This window comes from Salvelinus namaycush, chromosome 28 (assembly GCF_016432855.1).
Source record: "Salvelinus namaycush isolate Seneca chromosome 28, SaNama_1.0, whole genome shotgun sequence".
Classification (NCBI taxonomy): domain Eukaryota; kingdom Metazoa; phylum Chordata; class Actinopteri; order Salmoniformes; family Salmonidae; genus Salvelinus; species Salvelinus namaycush.
This window is the reverse complement of record NC_052334.1, coordinates 21,129,713-21,154,339: the sequence shown is the minus strand read 5'-3', so window position 1 is coordinate 21,154,339 and position 24,627 is coordinate 21,129,713. Positions and strand designations below refer to the sequence as shown.

The 24,627-nt window shown below is 41.3% G+C and overlaps 3 protein-coding genes and 1 long non-coding RNA gene across 4 annotated transcripts; 2 read left to right on the top strand and 2 right to left on the bottom strand.

Annotated features, from left to right (window-relative positions):
- Positions 1-2,285: 2,285 nt before the first annotated feature.
- Positions 2,286-6,489, bottom strand: LOC120023816 (growth/differentiation factor 6-A-like). The gene is made up of 2 exons (XM_038967934.1): positions 6,162-6,489; positions 2,286-3,289 (listed from the first exon to the last, which is right to left on the bottom strand). The coding sequence occupies exons 1-2, from the start codon at positions 6,487-6,489 to the stop codon at positions 2,286-2,288; spliced, it is 1,332 nt and encodes a 443-aa protein (XP_038823862.1).
- Positions 6,490-11,526: 5,037 nt separating this feature from the next.
- Positions 11,527-12,879, top strand: LOC120023259 (transmembrane protein 151B-like). The gene has a single exon (XM_038967302.1). The coding sequence runs from the start codon at positions 11,527-11,529 to the stop codon at positions 12,877-12,879; it is 1,353 nt and encodes a 450-aa protein (XP_038823230.1).
- Positions 12,880-14,659: 1,780 nt separating this feature from the next.
- On the top strand, positions 14,660-17,041 carry LOC120023494. Its single transcript, XR_005472698.1, has 3 exons — positions 14,660-15,479; positions 15,656-16,061; positions 16,648-17,041. It is a non-coding gene; the product is annotated as an uncharacterized LOC120023494 (long non-coding RNA).
- A 934-nt stretch (positions 17,042-17,975) lies between these two features.
- Positions 17,976-22,693, bottom strand: LOC120023405 (BEN domain-containing protein 3-like). Its single transcript, XM_038967420.1, has 4 exons — positions 22,547-22,693; positions 21,268-21,322; positions 20,932-21,128; positions 17,976-20,753 (listed from the first exon to the last, which is right to left on the bottom strand). The coding sequence occupies exons 2-4, from the start codon at positions 21,317-21,319 to the stop codon at positions 18,516-18,518; spliced, it is 2,487 nt and encodes an 828-aa protein (XP_038823348.1). The 5' UTR covers positions 21,320-21,322; positions 22,547-22,693; the 3' UTR covers positions 17,976-18,515.
- Positions 22,694-24,627: the final 1,934 nt, after the last annotated feature.

The following is a 24,627-nucleotide window of genomic DNA, read 5'->3' as shown; positions in this document are numbered from 1 at the left end:
TGCAACCAAAGCGTTCACGAGAGAGTTTAAAGCAAAAGGCTTTTACCAATACTATGAAACATCTGCGCAAGAGTTCTCTCTTGGGGACATCACATATGACCTGTGCCTAGTTTACTCATTGCAAGTAGTTTTGTTTCCTATGTCTTGAATGTGCATATTTATTTACCTTGTGTTAATGTGATTCATCTGGGATTTGTGAAATAATATACAGTGGGGAGTTTACTCGTAATTACCACGTTGGAAAAGCAGGTGTTAACTTACGTCTTGCCGTGATACCTACGTTTGGAATGACAATGAACAAACACGGCAGCGAAGAGTTGGCTAAAGCACAAACATATCTGGACCACCAGGCTAATATGCAAGTAGAGTGAACTGAAAAATAAAACTCAATAAGTGAAAATGACATCCAAAGACCAACACACGTATCTGTTTGATCAATATTATTTTGCAAAATCATGTGCTCTTATAATTCAGTACCTGAAGTGCTAAAAAGTGAATTTCAATATTCCATTTCACTGACTAACAAGGAATTCCTATGGACATTATAGCCTATTTTGTCTGTGCTGTTTACAGGGAGTTGAATCGCCATTTCAATCTCAAGTGATCATGGGATCTGCTTGTTTAAGTCATATACATTACCAGCTGTAGTACATAGCCTACCCTGACAAAATCTAACTTTTCTCAGTTGCAAGAAATAATAAATCAGTCTTCGTGCCATAAAAATATATTTCAAATTCTCCATGTCGCCTGTTAAATATTCCATATCATATACCTTGGATCTTTGCATAGTAATGATCTATGTAATGACATAGAGTGCATATAAGCAAATGCATGGTGACACACAGCTACTGATGGAAGTTAGCTGTGTAAATGGGACCCTTACCATACCCCTAACTAAAGATCACTGTTCCTTCGGCTGATAGACAGAGGTTTTCTACAGCAGATAACTGTTAGCTTATCTGTTAGCTGTTTCAACTCTCTAGAGACAGCAGGAGCGGTAGAGATACTCTCAATGATCGGCTATGAAAAGCCAACTGACATTTACTCCTGAGGTGCTGACCTGTTGCACCCTCGACAACTGCTGTGATTATTATTTGACCATGCTGGTCATTTATGAACATTTGAACATCTTGGCCATGTTCTGTTATAATCTCCACCCGGCACAGCCAGAAGAGGACTGGCCACCCCTCATAGCCTGGTTCCTCTCTAGGTTTCTTCCTAGGTTTTGGCTTTTCTAGGGAGTTTTTCCTAGCCACTGTGCTTCTATACCTGCATTGCTTGCTGTTTGTGGTCTTAGGCTGGGTTTCTGTACAGCACTTTGAGATATCAGCTGATGTAAGAAGGGCTATATAAATACATTTGATTTGATTTGATAACTCCATAAAATGGGTGACGTTCTCTGTCCTGCTGAAAAGATGAATAATAATATCCAGGTTGCTCACAACACCGAGCGCAGCATTTATCTAAAAAACTATATTTTAACCATGTCCAAGAGATGACGGTAGTGTCTTAAGTAAGAAGTGTGTAGGCTATGTGCTGCAATTGCAAACTGCAATATACAAAAGTCCTTTTTGATTGTGTCCTCCCATACATTTGAAATTTTGTTTTTTGGTAAGAGCAAGCACAATGGGAGCAGTTTATTGGACAGATGTCTTGTGAGATGTTATAATTGACTTAATGTTATTTTGAGTTTTCCATATAGGCACACAAATGTACTCTAACACTGTTATCATAACGCTATAAATCTGGGCTTGTTATTCATCCCAACAAATTCTGTCTGCTGCTCAGTAAATTCAAAGCTAGGGCTGATGTTTTATACACTACTAAAGCAGTGTTCTAGAACCAAAGTCAGAAGCATAGTAGACATTTACTGAAGTTGACAGCATCGAACAACATGCAGAGCCATGGGGACAGAGAGAGAGAGACTAGAGAGAGCCAGAGCATGTTATGAGTAAAAAAAAATGCTAAAGAGCTCAAGAAATAAAATGGCAGCTCAATGACACGTTTTTCATAAATTAAGCAGCAAATAAGATTATGTTCCCCTTAAGCAGAGGCAGATCAGTAATGAGCATACTTGTCTGTACTTTTTTCAACAAATCACAAAATACAGCTGGTTTAGGGGGAAGAGATAGGGGGAGGCGAGTGTTAAGAAGCGCTTTAAACCACCAACGTATTTTCCCACAAAACAATCAGACTCCGCTCTTTGCAAGCACCAGTCCAAAATTCCAGAATGACGAGACTAGCGCCACGCAAGACTTGCACCACCACCCCTATCTGTTGCCATGCTACCTGCAGCCACAGCTCTCCACCACCATGTCCTCATACTGCTTGTAGACCACATTGTTGCCAGAGTCAATGTAGAGGATGCTGATGGGGCTGAGTTTGGAGGGGACACAGCAGCTGGGCGGGCTGGATTCAGGGTCCATAGAATTCATAAGTGTCTGAATGATGGCATGATTCGTAGGCTCCAGGTGTGAGCGCAGAGGAAAGTCGCACACGCCCTCACAGTGGTGCGCCTCATAATCCAGCGGTGCGATGATCCAGTCGTCCCAGCCCAACTCCTTGAAGTTGACATGGAGCGGCCTACGGCTGCAGCGAGTCTTCCTGCGCCCCCCGCCTCCACCGCCCCTTCCTCCTCCCCCTCCAACACCACCTCCCCCTCCTCCCCCACCAGCTCCGCCTATAGATCGGCCGGTGAGGGCAGTCCGGCGTTGGCGTCGCCTGGGTAGGTGACCAATCACGTCACCAGAGAGGTCCGAAGGGTCCAGAAAACCCAAGTCTCTTCGCACTGCCTTCATCTGCTCCCTGATCTCCTTGAACAGGTTCTCTTTCCTGCGGGTGCGAGAAAAAGCCACCAGCAAGGCCCTCTCCTGGGGCTGCCGAGACCGGCGTCCCAGCCCTACTGTAAGAGGGTTGGCTGCCTCTTTGGTCAACTCCGAAACAACCAGCAGGTCAAAGCAGGCCACGAGGAGGTCATTGCCCGCTGCTGTCCTGTGGCTCCTCCACCGAGCTTTCACGCTGGCCCACACGTCAAAGACATCCCATTTCGGAGGCTCGCGGTCCAGAACGTCGACTGTCCTGGAGTCCAGCAGCCGTCTCCCAGAGTTCCCCTTAGAGGAACATGTGTAGAGGAGGAGGCGATAAAGGTTCCTGCCCCATGTCAGCATAGGGAGGCGATCCAGCGGTGGCTTTCTCAGGATCCTCAGTTCTGCCTCCACGATCTCATCTGTCCTGGACAGGCTGGAGAGGTCGAAGAGATAGCGCTGGCCACTTCCCCAGGAGGAGGGATCTGTAGGGGAAGAAAACACAGGCTAGTCATTTGAATCTCACACCAACACATACACAGTTATTAAAACACAGTTACTCAAAAAGAGGGTGGTAAACGAAATCAAGCACTGGACGTCAGCCGACTTAAATCTCTTTGAGTGTCTGTGACCATATGTAAACAAGTATTCAACGTTTGGCAGAAACGCCCCTTTGGTCAATTGCAGTGGCTTTCTAAGGTGGACAGAAAGCATGCGGCCATGAAGTGCTGTCTGTGTGTGTCCCCCTTGGTGGGAATACTGTTTGGGCCTGAATCGCCTGAGTCCACATGCAAGCAACAGAGCTGACGAAAGCCGCAGGAGCAGGCCAGGAGGAAAGCACTTGGCTGACCTCTAGTCAGGCCCAAGCCCTTGGCAGAATGCACTAATTACACTGATTGAGTGAGCGGAGGGCTTGGCGAGACACTGGAGAAATTTTAACTGAAGTGGCCTCAACTCCCTCTCTTCCTCTGTCCATAGTTATACATTTCAGAGTGGTGGCTTTCGAGATTTTAACACACCAAAGTGATGGGAATGTAATGTAAGTTTAGTGTAATGTTCGGATTTCATAACGTTCTGGGTGCACATACAGCTGTAATCCACAAACAGATAGCGACCTGGCACTCACCTCCTGATGAGGTATCACATACATGAAAAGGAAAGACAGTAGAATCTTTAAATAATTTCTATGCATCTCTAATGTGTTAGTCAAGTCCACGTCCTCCTCTCCGCTGATAATTTAAATAGGCACGTAACAGCTATTCACAGTATATCAGCCATACCACAGTTGCAACCATGAGATGTGGCAGTGGGGAAAGCTTGCTAAGAGGGAACAGACTGTTTCAAAAGTTTTGATGTTGACATCCAGCCCAAGCATGAGGTCCTGAGATACAGTGCAACCTGAGGACAAAACCACAGTTCCATGGTAAAACATGAAGGGACTTTCTTCTCCAATACAGATGAGTACCATAAGTATCCAAGGCCAGATTGTGGCATCATGTCATCGATGCATTATTGAAGGGACCTCAAAATAAAACATAATTGTGCACAGTGAGGCTCCTGCTGGAAAAGAACACACAAGTCTTTGGTGAATGCAGAGGATCTGTAACCGTTGTCCCCCTGTGAGAAAGACCAGCCAGGCAGGCTTAAGTGAAATATCCAGACAATGAAAGGTGAAGGGAGCAGGACTATCCTAGCAAATATCCGCTTGCTAGACAAAACAATGACATAACCCAGACAATGCTGTAGTCTCAGTTTATAAAAGATGAACCTGGATTCTTTTCATCCCTTCTGTGTTTACATGTACCTGAGGTGAACTTGCTCTCAGAGTTTTATTGGGTCAAGTGAATAGGAAAATCATTGCAATACATTCAAAATCACATGCAGGTGCACATTGACCCCCCCCCCCCCCCCCCACAAAAAAATAGATGGAACTAAATGACATCAATAAAAAACGATAATATTGTTGTAATACCAATCGCTGACTCTGAAACCAAAATACAAGAAATGACTCTTCAGGGATATAAAATTATAGTTATTGTATCATTGATGCATTTAAATTGTATTGCGTCAAGACAGAAAAGATATTCATGCCTTTTATGGAATCTACCTGCACTTTTACCTCCTAATTTTGTTTGATAATTAAAACAAGTTTGGAATCCTCAAAAAGACAATGTAAATGACTGAACTCCTTTGAAAAGAATAACACATTACTTAACACACAGTATAACATGTTTAGAGAGGGAGTAGAGAAATAATTATTTTCCACAGGTCCCTACAAACAAAAATTCTAATAATCGTTGTTGTTGTTATAATTATAGTTTTCATTATTGTTGTTGTTATCATTTATAGGTTTAAATTATCCTAAAACATTGTTATTTATATTACATACAAATGTATTCCGAGTCCTGACTAACAAAAATGCACAATAGCCCAATAGAAAACAATAGTTTGGGATATACTGTAGTTAAGGGATACGTGTGTTTTGGACATAGCTAGTTTAGTGACTTGTTCTTGCAATAAAATGTTATGGAATAGGCCTACTGAAACAGTATATTTATTAAAACAAATATTCTGTGACAATCTTTGAACACCAGTTTTAAATTACATGTATCTTTTTTATCAGCAACACCTGGACTGGAGGAAAGCAGGCCTTTTCCAAGTGTTTAGCTCAAGGTGCCAGTGAGGTTTATACATCGCAGATGTTGGAAATCGGAGACATTTGCCTACATATTTAGTTGGAAGTATTTCGAGTATTTCCTAAATAAATGTGAAACAAATGTACTATACCGTCCCAAATAATGTTTCATTCGTAGCCTACATTACTTTCGACTTTTCAATAAGTCATTGTTGTCGGAATGTGTAGGCCTATAGGAACGCATTTGAAATTAATGCATTCATAAATAATGGATGCTGAAGAAGGAAATTGTCAAGCAATTCGCTGTTAGGTTTTTTTTTAAAGATATTGCAATTTATGTTTTTTGAATGATGAGTTGCGATTTTAATGAATTAATAAATTAATTACTATATGGAGAGAAAAAAAGTTAATCCTATGACATTTTTGTAAATATACCCAAAGCACTTGTTGCATGTTGCCTTTGCAGTCTCGTATTTACCATATCCTTTTCCAACATGGGCTAGTCCACATAGGCTGAGCTATAATACAGCAAATGGCACTGTAGATATTTGGATAACTGATTGATTGTAGGTTAACCAATTAATAACAAATAACTTATTAAATGCAGTATAAACAGCTACATGAATAGCCTTCATACCCAGAATAAATGACAACCACCATGGTTAACAGTCTACCTCGAGTAATAATAATAAGCCTAGGCTACTGATATCACTTTCACCCACCTTTTCCTTGATCCACGAAACTGGTCACCGTGTTGGCGTGTCTTGCGGAGCGAGGAACACTGCTGTTAAGACCTCTTCTCTCTATTTCAGAGAGTGTCCTGTATAGTGATACCATATAGTCATGGGGGACGATAGTATCATTTATCGGAGGGTCTTTCCTGGACACCGCGGTCGGCTTTCTCCGACTCTGCTCATCCAGATGTGAAACAAGCCCGTTATCATCTGCGCTAGAGGGGTACTGCAATGATCCAAGTACCGCTGCCTCCATAATATTCCCAAAGCACAGGGAAAACCATAGCAAAGGAGCAGCAGCCCTAATAGGATCCATTTTCAGTGGTCTATAGCTGTAAATGAGAAAGTTGGACGGGTTTGATTACTTTGGAAACTCCCCTTTGCTCTTTAGATTGTGTTAATATCATGGATTTGGCTGACACTGAGTGGCTACATTGTCTTCTCTGTTGCACTGTGTTCAACCAGCGCCCCTAGCGAGGAGCAGCAATTGTAAGCTATCTTTTAAATCAAGATGCTTGTGTCTCCCCTGTTCTTTCCCCAGACAAAGTGATGAGCTACTCATATTTGGTAACACTTTATATTAATAAGGTAGGTAGGTCTAGGATTTATTGAATCTATAAACTGTTAATAAATCGTGTATATTGGGTTTATTAATAGTTAAGATACATTGGTAGATTTTTGTTGTTGTTGCCAAATAGCAGTAGCCTAGTGTTAAAGTACTTAAGTAAAAATACTTTAAAGTACTGCTTAAGTATTTCTTTTTTGGTATCTGTACTTTTCTTTACTATTTATGTTTTTGAGTACTTTTACTTCACTACATGCCTGAAGACAATCATGTACTTCTTACTCCATACATTTTCCCTAACACCCAAAAGTCCCCCTTACATTTTTAATGCATAGCAGGACTGGAATTCACGCACTAATCAAGAGAACATACCTGGTCATCCCTACTGCCTCTGATCTGGCGGACTCATGCAACACAAATGTTTCATTTGTAAATTATGTCTGAGTGTTTGAGTGTGCCTCTGGCTATCCCTAAATTAAATAGATTTGCTTAATATAAGGAATTTGAAACGATTTATACTTTTGATACATAAGTATATTTTAGCAATTACATTTACTTTTGATACTTAAGTATATTTAAAACCAAATACTTTTAGACTTTTACTTAGTATTTTACTGGGTGACTTTCACTTTTACTTGAGTCGTTTTTTATTAAGGTATCTTTACTTTTACTCAAGTATGACAATTGGGTACTTTTTCCTCCACTGCCAAATAGTGAGCTTATGAATGCACTGTAGCCTATTGATTAATAACCTGTTATTATTTCCAGTGCACGCAGCTAATGAACATGTATTCGTTTATTTATAGATGTATAAATATATAGACTTAACTAATAATTGTTAGGTCTATGGGCCTATACTGAAACTATTTTACATAAGCCTAATTTCAATGTAAATAGTTACCAATTTTCAGTTATTTATAAATGCTGGCATATGTATTGGAGAGGAAAATTACCCATAAATATTCTGATCTATTTTGCGCGAAATTCAGTAGGCCTGTTAATAGAAATAGCCGCAGTTAACATACACAACAATATAACAACTTTGTAGGCCTTGTTACTGCCTTCGTTTTTCCACATACAGTGCATTCTGGAAAGTATTCAGACTCCTTCCCTTTTTCCATATTTTGTTATATTACAGCCTTATTAAAACATTTATTAAATTAATTTTGTTCTTCATTAATCTACACACAATACCCCAGAAACAGGTTTTTAGAAATGTTTGCAAATGTATTAAAAATAAAAACAGAAATACCTTATTTACATAAGTATTCAGACCCTTTGCTATGAGATTCGAAATTGAGCTCAGGTGCATCCTGTTGCCATTGATCATCCTTGAGCTGTTTCTACAACTTGATTGCAGTCCACCTGTGGTAAATTCAATTGATTGGACATGATTTGGAAAGGCATAGACCTGTCTATATAAGGTCCCACAGTCAACAGTGGATGTCAGAGCAAAAACCAAGCCATGAGGTCGAAGGAATTGTCCATAGAGCTCCGAGACAGGATTGTGTCGAGGTACAGATCTGGGGAAGAGTACCAAAAAATTTCTTCAGCTTTGAAGGTCCCCAAGAACACAGTGACCTCCATCATTCTTAAATGAAAGACATTTGGAACCACCAAGAATCCTCCTAGAGCTGAGGAGTGGCTTCCATCTGGCCACTCTACCATAAAGGCCTGATTGGTAGTGTGAGGCAGAGATGGTTGTCTTTCTGGAAGGTTCTCCCATTTCCACAGAGTGACCATCAGGTTCTTGGTCACCTCCCTGACCAAGGCCCTTCTCCCCCGATTGCTCAGAAACATGCGTGAATTGCACCATTTTCAAAACTGAGCAATCGGGGGAGAAGGGCCTTGGTCAGGGAGGTGACCAAGAACCCGATGGTCACTCTGACAGAGCTCTAGAGTTCCTCTGTGGAGATGGGAGAACCTTTCAGAAGGACAACCATCTCTACAGCACTCCACCATTCAGGCCTTAATGGTAGAGTGGCCAGACGAAAGCCACTCCTCAGTAAAATGCACATGACATGACTTGGAGTTTGGCAAAATACCCCTAAAGGACTCTCAGACCATGAGAAACAAGATTCTCTGGTCTGATGAAACCAAGATTGAACTCTTTGGCCTGAATGCCAAGCGTCAAGTCTGGAGGAAACCTGGCACCATCCCTACGGTGAAGCATGGTGGTGGCAGCATCATGCTGTGGGGATGTTTTTCAGCGGCAGAGACTGGGAGACCAGTCAGGATTCATCTATAAGTCTTTGCTAGGTATAGCTCCGCCTTTTCTCAGCTCACTGGTCACCATAGCAACACCGACCCGTAGCACGCGCTCCAGCAGGTATATTTCACTGGTCATCCCTAAAGCCAACACCTACTTTGGCCACCTTTCCTTCCAGTTCTCTGCTGCCAATGACTGGAACGAATTGCAAAAATCACTGAAGTTGAGACTTATATCTTCACTGAGACTTATATCTCCCTCACTAACTTTAAGCGTCAGCTGTCAGAGCAGCTTACCAATCGCTGCAGCTGTACACAGCCCATCTGTAAATAGCACATCCAACCAACTACCTACCTCACCCCATATTTGTTTTTGTTTTTCTGCTCTTTTGCAAACCAGTATTTCTACTTGCACATTCTCATCTGCACATATATCACTCCAGTGTAAATTGCTAAATTGTAATTACTTTGCCACTATTGGCCTATTTATTGCCTTACCTCCTTACTTCATTTGCACACACTGTATACAGATTTTTCTATTGTGTTATTGACTACATTTGTTTGTCCCATGTGTAACTCTGTGTTGTTGTTTTTGTCGCACTGCTTTGCTTTATCTTGGCCAGGTCACAGTTGTAAATGAGAACTTGTTCTCAACTGGCCTACCTGGTTAAATAAAGGTGAAATAATAAAATAATAAAAAGGATTGAGGGAAAGATGAACGGAGCAAAGTACAGAGAGATCCTTGATGAAAACCTGCTCCGGAGCGCTCAGGACCTCAGACTGGGGCGATGGTTCACCTTCCAACAGGACAACGACCCTAAGCACACAGCCAAGACAACGCAGGAGTGGCTTTGGGACAAGTCTCTGAATGTCCTTGAGTGGCCCAGCCAGAGCCCGGACTTGACGGTGCTTCAACAAAGTACTGAGTAAAGGGTCTGAATACTTATGTAAATGTGATATTTCCATATTTTTTTTTTATACATTTGCAAAAAATTCAATAAACCTGTTTTTGCCTTGTCATTATGGGGTATTGCGTGTAGATTGATGAGGGGGGAAAACTATTTAATCAGTTGTAGAATAAGGCTGCAACATATCAATATGTGGAAAAAGTGAAGTGGTCTGAATACTTTCCGAATGCACTGTACATGTGCATACGATGCCATCTGCTGTTTCATTTAGAGTTTGCATTTCAGAACAATAGTTTAACTTGCACTCAAGACATCTCTTTTTAAACATAGCCAACATAACAATTTCACCATGTCTTGCCCATATAAGTAGCTATTTGCTTTTCCCTTTTTGTTTTCTTACCATTTTTTGCTGTGTTTTGTTGTGTTTATGTATGTTATGTATTGAGTATACATTAAATTAGGCTATAGTAGGCCTACATAGTATTATTAGTAGGCTAGTATTAGTAGGCGTAATTAGAATTAGTAGTATTGTTATAGGCTTGTATTAGTAATGCTAATATTATTATTATTATTGGGCTATTATTGTTAGTTTGTTATTCATATTATACAAAGGCATTATAACAGGTGTATGAGCCGACCCTATATGTTCAAGTTGACTACAAAATGCTCAGTGGACAGTATGACTTCAGCATACCGACAAGGTCACGTTCCTCAATCTGAGTGAGGGAGAATTCAAACACTATTCTAAATAGACTGATTCTCTTGCAAGTTGCCGCTGTCATAAATGTTTTCTTGATTGCGACATTTTTATCACAGCTCAGAATGGGTCATTTATTGGTCTGTTACCTGCATGTTTTATCCGATGAAATGTTTGCCAGCAGATCTCTCGGCTGCTGCCTTGAAGGGGTATAAAGGCTATAATTAGCAAATAGATCAAGCTATTTGTGTGCAAATTAACAAAGGACACTGGATAAATACAAGCGACTATCTCAACGTCGGAGCAAGCAATTGAAGCGCAATTCGCAACTCCACGCCCTACTGCTAATCGGTACCACAATGTCCCCTCCAGCCTCCGCTGCGGCAGCGAGTGAGAGCAGTACAACCACCGTTTTCGAGGAAGACACCAGAGAAGAGGTACCACTCTCATATCATATTATGCTGCCATAAAATTGCCAGAAGCCTTGCTATAATAAAACATGTTCATAACCTCAGGCATAAAGCACCCAACCCCTTCCATGTTTTTGGTTGAATGTCACAGATGTTGCATAGCCTACATTATTGGATATTCATGACAATCGATCAGGGGGTATGACAATTATTTTGATCATTTGATGTTGGTTAATAGTATTTGCAAGATAAATAGCTATTTACCAAGTATTTTCCTATTAAGAGTTGGTAGGCTATATGTTGCAATTGCCTATAGGTTTAGACTGATTAATGTAAGAGCTGAGCTACCTTGCTGTGCATCAAATAGGAGCTTCATCGAAGAAGGAAGCCCTCAAAGGAATCAAATGTTGAATGGTTAGAATTTTGTAATGGTGTGTCCGTTTACATTTACCAACACTGTATCCTCTCTTTTTTGCATGCTTTGAATCAACAGCAGAGGCCCTTGAAGCAATCCCTGAGCAAGTCACTGTGTAGAGAGAGCTTCTGGAAATGCCTACTGCTCTCCATGCTCATGTACGGCTGCATGGGAGCCATGGTGTGGTGTCATGTCACCAAGGTGACTCGCCTCACCTTTGACAGTGCCTTCAAAGGCAAGTCCATGATGTACCATGACAGCCCCTGTTCTGACGGATACATCTACATCCCTCTGGCCTTCCTGCTCATGCTCTACCTGGTCTACTTGGTGGAGTGCTGGCACTGCAATGCCAAGAGTGAGCTGCAGCATAAAATGGATGTAGAGGGCATTTATGAACGTATCCAAAGGATGCAGCAAGCGAAACCCTGCATCTGGTGGAAGGCCATTAGCTACCATTATGTTAGACGGACTCGGCAGGTCACACGCTATCGTAATGGGGACGCCTACACCAGCACACAGGTCTACCACGAACGGGTCAACACCCATGTGGCTGAGGCTGATTATGACTATGGTCACTGTGGGATGAAGGACATCTCAAAACAACTGCTTGGTCTGGAGAAGGCCCCACTCACCAAACTGAGGTTCACCAAGTGCTTTAGTTTTGCTAATGTGGAGTCTGAGAACTCCTACCTCACCCAAAGAGCAAGGTTCTTCACTGACAACGAGGGGCTTGATGACTATATGGAGGCACGGGAGGGGATGCACCTGAAGGACATTAACTTAAAGGAGTGTGTGATTGTGTTTTCTGAACCTGACCACCACCCATGGTATGTGTCTCATCATGTGTTCTGGGCAGCATCCTTCCTCACCTTATCGTGGCCCCTGAGGGTTTTCACAGAGTACTGCACTGCCTACGTCCATTACCGTGTGGAGAAACTCTTCGGGGCGGATTACGTCCCTATGACGCCTCTCGATGAACGCCCTTACAGCCACCGGATCCCCCGGGTCAACACCATCGACAGCACAGAGCTGGAGTGGCACATCCGTTCTAACCAGCAGTTAGTGCCTAGCTACTCTGAGGCTGGTCTCATGGAACTGGCCCAGTGCTCCTCTGGTGGCTTTGGCGGTTTCAGACAGAACTGCGAGCGCTGTCACCGGGCAATGAGCAGCTCCTCTGTTTTCTCCAGGAGTGCCCTCAGCATATGTACCGGCAGTAGCCCGCGGGTCGGCCGGGTGCCCTACAGTGGCAGCCGCTTCTCCTTGGGCCGGCGCTACGGATCGCGACGCAGCTGTTTCTGGAGGAGTAGAAGCAGTTTGGATGAGCAATTGAGTCCCAGTGAGAACACCCGCTGCCTTTCTGGGCGCCTAACCACTGACGACGAGGACCCCCCAGATTACCAAGATGCTCTCTGCTTCCCAGTGCTAATTTTTCACTGTAGTGAGAACTGCCACAATCACAGGTCCTTTCATAGGAATGGCTCCTGTGTGGAGACCTCTCTATGACAATGCAATGTATTCACAGATAGCATGACTTTGTGTGTGAACAAAGATGTTTGCCCCGTGTGACACTAACAACTACAGAAAACCTCATGGCATAAGATTGTTAATGGGATTGGATAGATGTAAATCTTAGGTGCATATTCCCTCAATACCTTTTAACTAGTGATCACTAGGGGTTACATTTAGGCAGTGACAACACTAAAATATGGAGATGTTACCAAAAAAGAAATGTACACATTCAATGCAGTCAAGTAATTTTTTTGTAAACTTTAGGCATAAGCCAAGGCCGGTGGGGATGAATGCTGGAGTCTATGTTCTATATGCATTAATAAGTGTATTGAGTATAATTGTATTTGCATTCATTTCATAAATACTTTCATAAAGTCTTCCTCTTAATTATGAAATAACAATACACATTTATTCAACACATTGAGAGAGAAGTTTTTCAAATAAAAGTAATCTGGGAAAAAATCAACAGCAATAACTATGACTTCCCCATTCTCTCATAATTGGAACCAACATGTTGAGATAACTGCCAAATGAAAACATCAAAGGCACAGTTTCTATGACTTCCTTTTGTTTGTATCAGTTCTATTTGAACACTATATGATAGTCACATAGGCTATTGAAATGTAACATTGCTTACTTAATCTGCAAGTGGTGCCCCAACACCTTTTTAACAAAGGCACCTGCAAGTTATACAACTAAACTTTTCAGAGGAGTTTTGGTTTTCCCATTGGTTTAATAATATGAAGCACATGAGACATATTTTCAAATAAGAGTTAGAACATGGCTAAAATTCTTTCCAACAACTGACAAATATCTGTTAATAATCACTTAAGGTCACACTAGACATGATGAATTGTAGCTGTAAATGTTGAATTGTATATGAATGTTAATGTATATTTATTCTCAAACTTTGTAGCAAGAATGTGTTTAAATTGACAAATATGTATATTAACATGTCTGGAAAATACATAAAATATGACATGGGAAAAGTAATTCCATAGTATTGTGCAATGCAAATAAGATATTGCAACAAAATAATAATAATAAATACACTGTCACCAGTTTGTGAGGCACATTGTATCCTTTGAATGATTGAAAAAATAAACCTCCCACTGGGCACAGACATCAATTCAATGTCTATTCCACATTGGTTCAACGTCATTTCATTGAGATGACTTGGAAACGATGTTGATTCAACCAGTGTGTGCCCAGTGGGGTACTGATCACAAACCAACATTTAGGTAAAATATATATATATTTTAAAAAGCGCATGAACAAATACTGATTAAAGTTTTTGATTGAAATATTGGAAAATATTATTTTAAATGTTATGGAAAAAACAAGAATGTCGCCCAAACGCCTGTGATTTATTGGTGTGGTTTTCATGAGGTGTAAATACACCTGTACTAGGCTACACTTACACTGTCTTTCCAATAAAAAGCAACATACTTATACTCTTGCTTGTGCATATTGTATTTTCCTCTATGATGTCTCTTAGAAATGTATGTGCTAAATTATTGGTAAGATATGATGATAATGGTGCACATTTTCCATATTTTTTGCCTTCACATTAATTTTCACCGTTTACATGTCAGACTTTTAATTTGAAGGATCATCAAACTTGACGCGGAAGTGATTTGACTGTTGCAGGCTTCACACGGGTCAAGTCAGAGATACTTTTGAGGAAATTGGCAAACTCCCTTGAAAACGCCCATTGTCAATGTTGCCCATGCGTGGTCAATGGGCACGGTGCATTCTGGGCTGGGCTATTCTGGACAAGGAAAACTCTTTTAAGGAGTGAATGGGAGACAATTGAGTGCTAGCTCAAAAACGGACATTAGCATGATTTCGTGAAAAAGAATATCTTCAGATATGTGAGATAATTAACTTGTTCACTGTAATATCGTATAGCTTTGAAATAGACACATCACGTACTTTCGAGGAAAATAGGCAGGTTTCTCGACCCATACCCTGACTTTGAGAAGGGATTGCGTGATGGCTGATGAAGAGCGAGGCCCAACTCAGCGGGAAATCTGTCTCCCTCCAGCTGGTGGCGTTTTTTCGTTGTTTTGCCCAACAAGTTTTTGTATGGAGGTCAATGTATCGAATTTGGTCAACAACAAAAAATAATAGCTTATTTGCTACGTGAGGTTTATATGATCGAATATATGTTTCGTAATGCTTAAGTTGTCTGGAGTGTTCTGATATAAGTAGGATATGTGAAATGTCGTCAAAAAACACTATTGGATAGTAGGATAGCCTCTCCCTCTCTCCATTGAATACAGGTGGTTGCCGTCAACAACCCTCATAGAATATTCAAAAAGGATTACAATAATGAGATGTATCCACCAATCTAAAAAAAAAAAAAAAAAGATAGGGGGGAGCTATACAGCCAGTCATGACGCTTTGTGGACAATGACTCCTATTTCTAGGGCGGAGAGACATGTATCTTGTCAGTATATCCATAATCTTTGGTGACGATTAGTTCAGCAACAGCGTGACGCAGCATGACAACACGATTGGTCGACAGACTGCTGGGTGGGGTCATTCATTAGCCAGTTAACGTGCTCTCATGGCCACACCCTCACTGTGATGTGAGCATACCATTAGCATTACCATAGTGGACCACCAACATAACTGTTAACAATGTTTCCCATCTATGACATTACATGTATATAGTTCTTGATTTCCTAAAAGCTTGTTCTACTAAAAAATCACAATCGACTGCCCTTTGTAACTTTATTGTGTTGTAAATGTCTACTTTTTCAAGGAACTACAGCATGCAGGGATTGTTTGTACAGGCACTTGCCCTGAGACAGTTGCTAAGGTGGAGTACCCACAAGCTGCTGAACCCTGGACACGGACCCTACTGGACACTACACACTCGCCAGCTGTGTTGTTCCTCCATGACCATTGGGACACACAAGCGCCCTACACACTGGAGTTCAGCTAAGACCTGGTCAGGTCTTCATCAAGTGAGGTTCAAAAGCAGCAAAAAGGAGGCGCCAAGGCTGTACAGGATGAGGAAGATGATGAAAAGGATCCTGAGCACAGTGACTATGAGGATGAACCTGAGGATGACTCCCCAGTGTACCCAAAGACTACAAAGACATGGAGAAATATGTGCAGTCGTTTCATTATGGTATCATGAAAGTTGGCCTTGATATAGCACGCAGGTGAGTGGTTACAGAGTTATGCCTTTAGATTTTCAACTGAATGCAAATAAGGAGAAAAAAAATGGGTAATGGTATCATTAGTATTTGGCATCAATATCTGCAACAATTTGAGGGGATCCATATGGGTCGACTTTGAGCACCTCTCCTTAAAGCTTGGTCATTCAGGTCCAGAAATCACATTTATACAATTTCTCTCACGGGTGAATGAAGAAATGAGGTCAAATGAATTGATTGATATGGAATGGAATTGCCCTACTATTTAAAAGGCTCCAGGCCTACCTGCAGTGGCTAACTGATTTTTTTGTCTTTATTTCTGCAAAGTGGAGGATGCATTATATGGCAACAAGCTTCGGCTAAATGGACAGAAACTCATCAAGAAAAGTAAATTGGGGAGTTACTTTTGTGCCTAGTAATGACTTATATAATAGACATATTTCTGCCAACCTTCAACATCTTACAAGACTGTAAGGACCCAAACCCGTCCCCCGTGCACTGAAGTGGTAGAGCAGTCCAATCAACACCCCACCCTGCTCTGGCACAAGTCTTAAGTTTCCTTCACTGTACTGAGCTTTGGTTCTCTCTTCAGGTTAAAGTTGTAGACACCTTGGACCTGGTATTGTCAGAGAAAGAAACAGACACTGTCACACTTTTGAGAGTCATCATTAAGAAGGAATTGGGCAAATCCAAGGATGGAGACCAGTACAACGTTGTTCTGAGGCGCTGGAAAAACTTGGAACTTCCAAAGCAGAATGCCTTCAAATAATGAGTTTTCAGCGGACAATACTGACTATACTTCTCGCCATTGACAAGGGAATTGTAATATCTACATTTTGCATGATGTTACATCAAAGGGAATGGTTCAGTTTTTACAGTAGTCCTCTTGGTACAGTTGAAGTTGGAAGTTTACATACACCTTAGCCAAATGCATTTAAACTCAGTTTTTCTCAATTCCTGACATTTAATTCAGCTTTTATTTATTTTATCACATTCCCAGTGGATCAGAAGTTTACATACTCAATTAGTATTTGGTAGCATTGCCTTTAAAATTGTTTAACTTGGGTCAAACGTTTCAGGTAGCCTTCCACAAGCTTCCCACAATAAGTTGGGTGAATTCTGGCCCATTCCTCCTGACAGAGCTGGTGAGTCAGGTTTGTAGGCCTTGCTCACACACGCTTTTTCAGTTCTGCCCACACATTTTCTATAGGATTGAGGTCAGGGCTTTGTGATGCCCACTCCAATACCTTGATTTTTTTGTCCTTAAAGCTTAGTTGAAAATGGGTCTTCCAAATGGACAATGACCACAAGGATACTTTCAAAGTTGTGGCAAAATGGCTTAACTTCCTGACTGCTGTCTTGAGATGTTGCTTCAATATATCCACATAATTTTCCCTCATGATACCATCTATTTTGTGAAGTGCACCAGTCCCTCCTGCAGCAAAGCACCCCCACAACATGATGCTGCCACCCCCGTGCTTCACGGTTGGGATGGTGTTCTTCGGCTTGCAAGCCTCCCTTTTTCCGCCAAACATAACAATGGTCATTATGGCCAAACAGTTCTATTTTTGTTTCATCAGACCAGAGGACATTTCTCCAAAAAGTACGATCTTTATTCCCATGTGCAGTTGCAAACCGTAGTCTGACTTTTTTTATGACGGTTTTGGAGCAGCGGCCTTTCAGGTTATGTCGATATAGGACTCGTTTTACTGTGGATATAGATACTCTTTTGATTTTCCCATGACGAGTTTTAATGACTCCAACCTAAGTGTATGTAAACTTCATCAATGGCTTATCTGGTTTCAAATGACCTTGACACTATTTTGAATGAACAGATGTTAATAACAGACTTAAATTCTCCAAGTCATTCTACATAATTAAGTAATGGATAGTCATGGCTTGAATCAGATGCAAAGAAAATGTGTGGGATAAGTATTTAATTAGCTAAATGCTAATAAAGTGAAATGCTAAATTCGACAGATTTTCTTAACATGACCTGTTGCTATAGTTTAATACAGATTTATAGTACAAACTTCTATAAGAAGGTATAACATAACATTTTATAAAAGACCAGTGGTGCCATACTGCTACAACATGTGCGATGGAACAAAATAATATCACAATTTCTATCCATATTTGACTGATCTACTGTCTTTGTATTATATACATGTTTATTGTTTTTAAGGCTACAACAGCTTATCTACAGGGTAAGTTAGATTAGCTATTACAGTATTGTTTTTGTACATGGAAACAGTCTATCATCTCATGATATCGTCTATGAAAAACGACTAATGCTGTAGTTCAATATTACAAATACATCCATTAAGTACTAATGAAAAGCCTTTAAGAGTTGGCCTTATCCTACACAGGACCGTGTGCAAAGGCTTCACTATGCTATTCAGCTTATGTACTTGTGTAAATATTTAGAATTAAAAAATTAAGTGTTGCTTTCAGCTTTGACTAGGACACAGTATTTGATCTCTTGGCCTTCTTCAGTATGTCACACTTCTTACGGTTGGGCCGCCGGCATCGCTCATCTATGCTTGGCACGCATTCGTAATGCCAGACCTCCTCCATCTTCTCAACTGGGTACACGGCCTCTACATAGTGGCGGATGAGTCTGAGACGCACAGGATCCAGCTGCTTCTTATTGCAGGCGCCCGAGTGGTTATACTGAAGTCGCAGGTTCTCCTGAGTAAAGAGCTCAGGGAAGAGGCGCACCAGTAGACGGGCAGAAAAGTTTCCAACAGAAAGGCTCTGCTGGACAATCTCTCGCACTTCAGCGTCGGAGAGCCAGTAGACCGAAGGCACTGGGAAGTCCGGGATTGACACCGTCAATTTCTCCAGGGGGATCTTGCAGAAGTCTTTGCTACTTTTTTCAGGCGGTAGTGGAGGAATCTCAAAGTCCTTCAAGCGCTCTGTGTTGAGCTGGTTCACTTGGCAAGCAGCCACAAAGTCCACAGGCTCTTGCTCCAACTCAGGAGCATAGACTTTGCGTTGCTGCTGGTACGACCGCCGTTGTTCCGTGTCTCGTCGCCTGCACCGCTCGTCCAGTTTACCCACAAATTCCAGGGTCCACACTCTGTCATTCTTGGCCCGTGGATATAGGAGCTGTACGTAGTGGCGAATAAGGTCAACCCGCACAGGATCAAGCTGTTTCTTCCCGAGAGAGCCACTACAGTTGTAATGCTTCCGTGCGTTGTCGTAGGTGAAGAGCTCAGGGAACATAAGTACCAACAGGCGAGAGGCGAAGTTCCCAATTGACAAGCTACAGTCATAGTTGTTCCTCAGCTGCTCCCTGGAGAGCAGATACTCTTGAGGCACACTGAAATCTGGTAGGGGCATCTCAAGTTGTTCAAAATCGACTGGCACAAGCAAGGACTTTTTTGACCTACGACCTGGTCTCTCGTAGTCACACAAGTCACTGATCTTGATGATAGAGACATCGTCAGGGAGGCTTGTGGAGTCATAGCTTTCATCGTTCATGTTCTCAGGATCGCTGCCATTGCCATTACTGTGAGAACCCTCTATTGCGTCTTCTATGCGCTGCACACACACCTGCAGCCAACTATCCTCTGGGACATCAGGAAAATTTGCTTCCATGTATTTACGGATAATTTCTATCCTGTCAGAGTCCAGGATCATCTTTCCCACACTACCTTCTGGAAATCTCCCCTCCTCAAAAACCTCAGGGAAAAGTCGGTTTACAAGAAACATAAAGTCTTCAGGGGAAGAAAGCTCATCAAAATCCTCTCGGACCTCCTGAGTGTCAAACACAAGGTCTGGCACTACTTTGTTGTTGTTGGTGTGGTCACCATTGGAATCTAAGTCAAGGTACACTTCTTGTCCCTCCTCATTTATAAAATGGCAGGGCTGGTTCTGCTCAGCTTTGAAACCAAAGCTTGTAATAATCTGTTTCCCACATGACTGTTGCCCACTCTCCATATCCTTCTGGGCCCAGAAGCGGTTAAAGAAGTCATTCATCTGTAATAGGCATTCATCCTGCCAAATGTTGTTGTTCTTAACCAGAGGATAACACACCTCCACATAGTTGCGTATTAGCTGCAGATGTAAGGAATCCAACGTTCTCTTGTTGGCGATGCAACCACGAGTGCACTCCTTGGCTTTAAGAAGTTCTGGGAAGAGGTGTACCAGCAATCGACAACCCAACTCGCCAGCATTTGATGTCTGTTCCATCAGCTGACTCAGTTCCTCACTTGTCAACAGGTATTCTGGCGGAGGATGGAACTCAGTCGCCAGCTCAGAGGGTTTGATCTGTTTCTTGATGCGAGTGACCTCTAGGGAAAGTAGATCAACCTTGCTGTGCAGTTGGGTCATGCTTGAGTTGAGCGTATTGAGGATGAAAAACATCTTCTCAATGAGGGAGTATAGATTAGAGTCTGTTGAAGACATGGACCCTGCTGCCCCCAGGGCAGAGAGGGGTTCACTTCGGCTGTGCTCCCCTGTTTTGACCAGTTGAGGAGATAAGAGGCTGCTGTAGCTTAGCCGCACTCCTCCCTCATGCTGAACATGCTGGTCAAGGCTTGATGTGAGCTTCTTCTCTGTGATTCTGTGAGAGATGCTGTAGAGAGGCTTCCTGTAAGAGGCTATAGTCTTCTCCTGGTCAGCAGATGTCAAGCAAAGGGGTTGAGGCCTCGTGGACTCTTCAGACAATCTCCTCAGTAAGCGTCGCCCGGCCTACACAGAGACAACAAAAACAATATCCATTTCTTATCTCAGATGTATTTTCTAAGTCATATAAGAACTAGAATAAGCATGCTAAATAAATAGATGGACAAATGTCATCACATAGACAGGCCTATTTAGCAAGTTCAGTTAGGCATGAGGTATAGATTATGCCATTTCATTAATTTACCTCACTAGAGACCCTGACTCTCTTGCTGCTGGTAGACTGGTCCAATTCAGAATTGTGAGCGTCACAGCCCATGTCCATAACAGTACGTTTGCTGGTGGCCTCACTAGTTCCAAGAGACCATCTTCGTGGTCCATCAGTTGTCTCACTAATAGCACAGTCATCCGTCTCCAACTTGATGTCTTGAATGGGTTCTCTCTCTGCAGAAAAACATTTAAAATCAATGTTATGTTATTTACAAGTTAATTTGATTTTCCCACTTTAGGTGTTGATCAATCCAAACCGTTTCAAAGTGGATAGTTGCATTATAAGTGTAATTTAAAAAAATTATAGACTTACCTCTCTCGAGCTTTTCTCCATCCGAGTTTTCCCCATGGTCAGAGGAATTCATATCCTATAGTGAAAAAATAGAATAAAAATAAATCAAACCTGTAACATCTGTTTATTCGTTTAAGAATTAAAATGTCACTGCACTGTTAAGTAACCTTGACCAAATAGACACATTATATTAATTCCATTGTCCAAATTGTGCTATATTGTTAGACTTAATCTTTCATAAGATATTTCAAAATGACTAAAAGTCCCATTCTATATTCAACAACATAACTGAGTGTTGTTCCATAGAAAGTAAAGCCTATGATGTTATTATTGTCGTAATCAAACAGGCCCTTGTTCACTTGCAAGTTCACTTTGTCTACTTCACCTGCTTGAACATGTTCATAGGCAACTAGGCCTACATGATGTCATACTGAACCCTGATCAGCTGCTTGGGCACATGTTTACTAATCGAAAATATTGGACTACATTCAAGCTACATTCATTTTACTAATAAATATAATACACTTGTTGCTCTGCTGTTTAACTGCTAACAGTGGGTGAGTTGTGTTCTCGTAGTGATGCAAGAGAGGACTCAACGTCTGTAACTAGAGGCTTTATGACTTCTCACTCGCCCCCTTTTACTTCTGTTTCTGTCCCATCCACTTCCTCATTCTTCCACTAGAAGCCCCATGAACCAAAACATGAGTACACAGAGAGAGGAAGAGGCGAAACGAGAGGATGTACTCCGCCCAAGATCTCTCCACGTGAGATAAGCCCCTTTTTGTACTTCGGTCTTTGAGTGTTTAATAACGTGAGGCTTATTTAATCGAATATAATGTTTAGGCTGTTACAAATACAATGATATAAGTGGATGCACGTGGCATTCGACAACTTTGAGAAAACGCACTTAGTTGTGCCTGACGTACACACGCATATCTGCCCTCACACTGGCTAGAATGGACCCACCTGATCTCCCTTGCCTTCAATCATAAAGGACATGTTTTTCCATTGTTAGAGCGGTCACTCGGCTATCTTGCCAATATAATAGATACTCTTTGGACTACACACACAGCTGTGTCATACTTTTCACGCTGTCAACTTGAGTCTTTCGTGGCAATTAAAAATGCAATGAGATTTATTTAAAAACACAACAAATTGATATTTCTACTTCGCATTAAAGCTAGCTAATCATTGTTTTTTAGGGATTCTTCTTTAGTGACGAGGCAGTGTATAAACTCGGACGAGTTTTTCCCACTCGTCTTCGTGGAATTGTCTCAAAAACGCAGATGCTCGAGCTCACCTTTACGATTTCATGGAGTCCTTTGCAGTAATTGAAGGTTGGGTTAACATATTTGCCGAGAATGTCGTGGGAATTTCACACACGGATAACTGTTGTTCGTGTTTCTCCTCTTTTTTTCCTTCTCTGTGCCGTCTCGCGTGACGTGATTGGGAGCGCGCCTGCTGTGTCATTTCCGCACAGCTGTGGATGTGTTTTGTGTGGCCGTGGGCCTTGTGCATGATGACAACAGAGATAAACGATGACCCAAATTGCGCGAAAATGCAATGAATCGAAAGGTAAATTAGCTACATTATTTGTGGCTAATTTGCGAATCCCCATATGAGGCTTGATAGCCTTGCAGGCTATTTCACGTGAGCTGGCCTACAGGCAGAATACGGCCCAACAGCAGATTTTCTCTACATTTCAACAGGTAGCTGCAATTATAGCGCTCTCTGAAGATGTGCAGTACCTTCGCAGAGTGGGCCACGAACGAATAGTAAACCATGGAGAAAATGCATCCAGTGTCATTTTCACCTGCACAAAGTGAATTATAGTGTTCACTTACATTCCATGATATTACATAGCCTACCTAAACATTTGTGGTAGAAGACTTTATAAACAATGTATTCAATGACAATGAAAACATCGATCAAAGTGGTTTATTAACCCCGTCCTTTAATACACATTTCAATCAATCGACAACCCTTTTTAGCTGCACTTGCAACTTGAACATAAAAAGTAACATTACTATGGTATATGTCTCCCTCCTGTGTTTTCAAATGGAATTGCATTTACCACAGAGGGTGGCGGTGAATAAATAGCACTTGGGCCCACTACTGTTGGTCCAAATCAGATTCCCAGATAAAAATTTAAGTAAATCGTGTTTCTCACACCTAAAACGCCTTAAATCCAACATCATCCCATTTTATCAGTGGTGGAAAAAGTACTCAATTGTCATATTTGAGTAAAAGTAATACCTTAATAGAAAATGACAAGTAAAAGTGTCACCCAGTAAAATACTACTTGAGTAAAAGTCTAAAAGTATTTGGTTTAAATATACTTAAGTATCAAAAGCACACTCTAAACACTCACACATAATTTACAAACAAAGCATTTGTGTTTAATGAGTCTGCCAGATCAGAGGCAGTAGGGATGATCAGGGATGTTCTCTTGATAAGTGTGTGAATTGGACCATTTTCCTGTCAAAATGTAACGAGTACTTTTGGGTGTCAGGGAAAATGTATGGAGTAAAAAGTAAATTATTTTCTTCAGGAATAAAGTAAAAGTTGGCAAAAATGTAAATAGTAAAGTACAGATACACCAAAAACGACTTAAGTAGTACTTTAAAGTAGTTTTACTTAAGTAGTTTACACCACTGCATTTGATCCAAAGAATAAATAAATGCATGTGTGAGGATTAGAGGCTTTCTAAGATTTTATGTAGACAAAGGTAGCTGCTATTCTACCCTTTTAAATGATTATATGCAGAATTCAATTAATCGTATTTTTTATATGAATAAAGACTTGCTAAAGTGCCAAAATTCAGCAATTTGCCAAGTCCCTCTGTGCACCCTCTACAACTTCTAGGAAGACTTTAACCCACTTAACCCCAACATTTCTCCCAAGTGTTTACCGTCATTGTAAAGTGCTAGGTATTTTGTTGCTTTGACAGTCATTTCTGAAGAATACTAATTTTTTAATGTGATTAGTGAGTCATTTACATATGTCCCTAATTTTAAGGTCAACCCTGTTACGTGGACTGAACTGAATATGGTGAAACTATTACTTTTGAAATATTTTTTTCAAAAGAAACAGTCAAATAGTCAAATCATAATGTAAAGCAGGAGAGCTGGTCCTACTCTTTTCTGGTGTTGTGGTGGAAAACAGAGGGTCTAGCATTATACATCAACCCTGTCAACCCATAGATAGGCAGGCTAGAAATGTTTTAACAATTGCATTTGTTTTGTGAGGCTTGCATTCAATTGCCCCTCCCTGTTTCATACACCAAGCTTCCATTCCCCCTGTCACAAGAGGATTTATGGCTGATTTAAGATGAAATCGTCAACCCTGTTTTGGTCAACCCTGCTACTTTATTTGTATTTA

Excerpts from the sequence above, each read along its gene's own strand:
- LOC120023816 (XM_038967934.1), bottom strand. The coding sequence starts at position 6,489 with ATGGATCCTATTAGGGCTGCTGCTCCTTTGCTATGGTTTTCCCTGTGC. Across the intron at positions 3,290-6,161 it reads TTTCGTGGATCAAGGAAAAG|ATCCCTCCTCCTGGGGAAGT; the intron begins GTGGGTGAAAGT and ends CTTCCCCTACAG.
- LOC120023259 (XM_038967302.1), top strand. The coding sequence starts at position 11,527 with ATGCTCATGTACGGCTGCATGGGAGCCATGGTGTGGTGTCATGTCACC.
- LOC120023405 (XM_038967420.1), bottom strand. The coding sequence starts at position 21,319 with ATGAATTCCTCTGACCATGGGGAAAACTCGGATGGAGAAAAGCTCGAG. Across the intron at positions 21,129-21,267 it reads TGGAGAAAAGCTCGAGAGAG|AGAGAGAACCCATTCAAGAC; the intron begins GTAAGTCTATAA and ends GTTTTTCTGCAG. Across the intron at positions 20,754-20,931 it reads GAGTCAGGGTCTCTAGTGAG|GCCGGGCGACGCTTACTGAG; the intron begins GTAAATTAATGA and ends GTCTCTGTGTAG.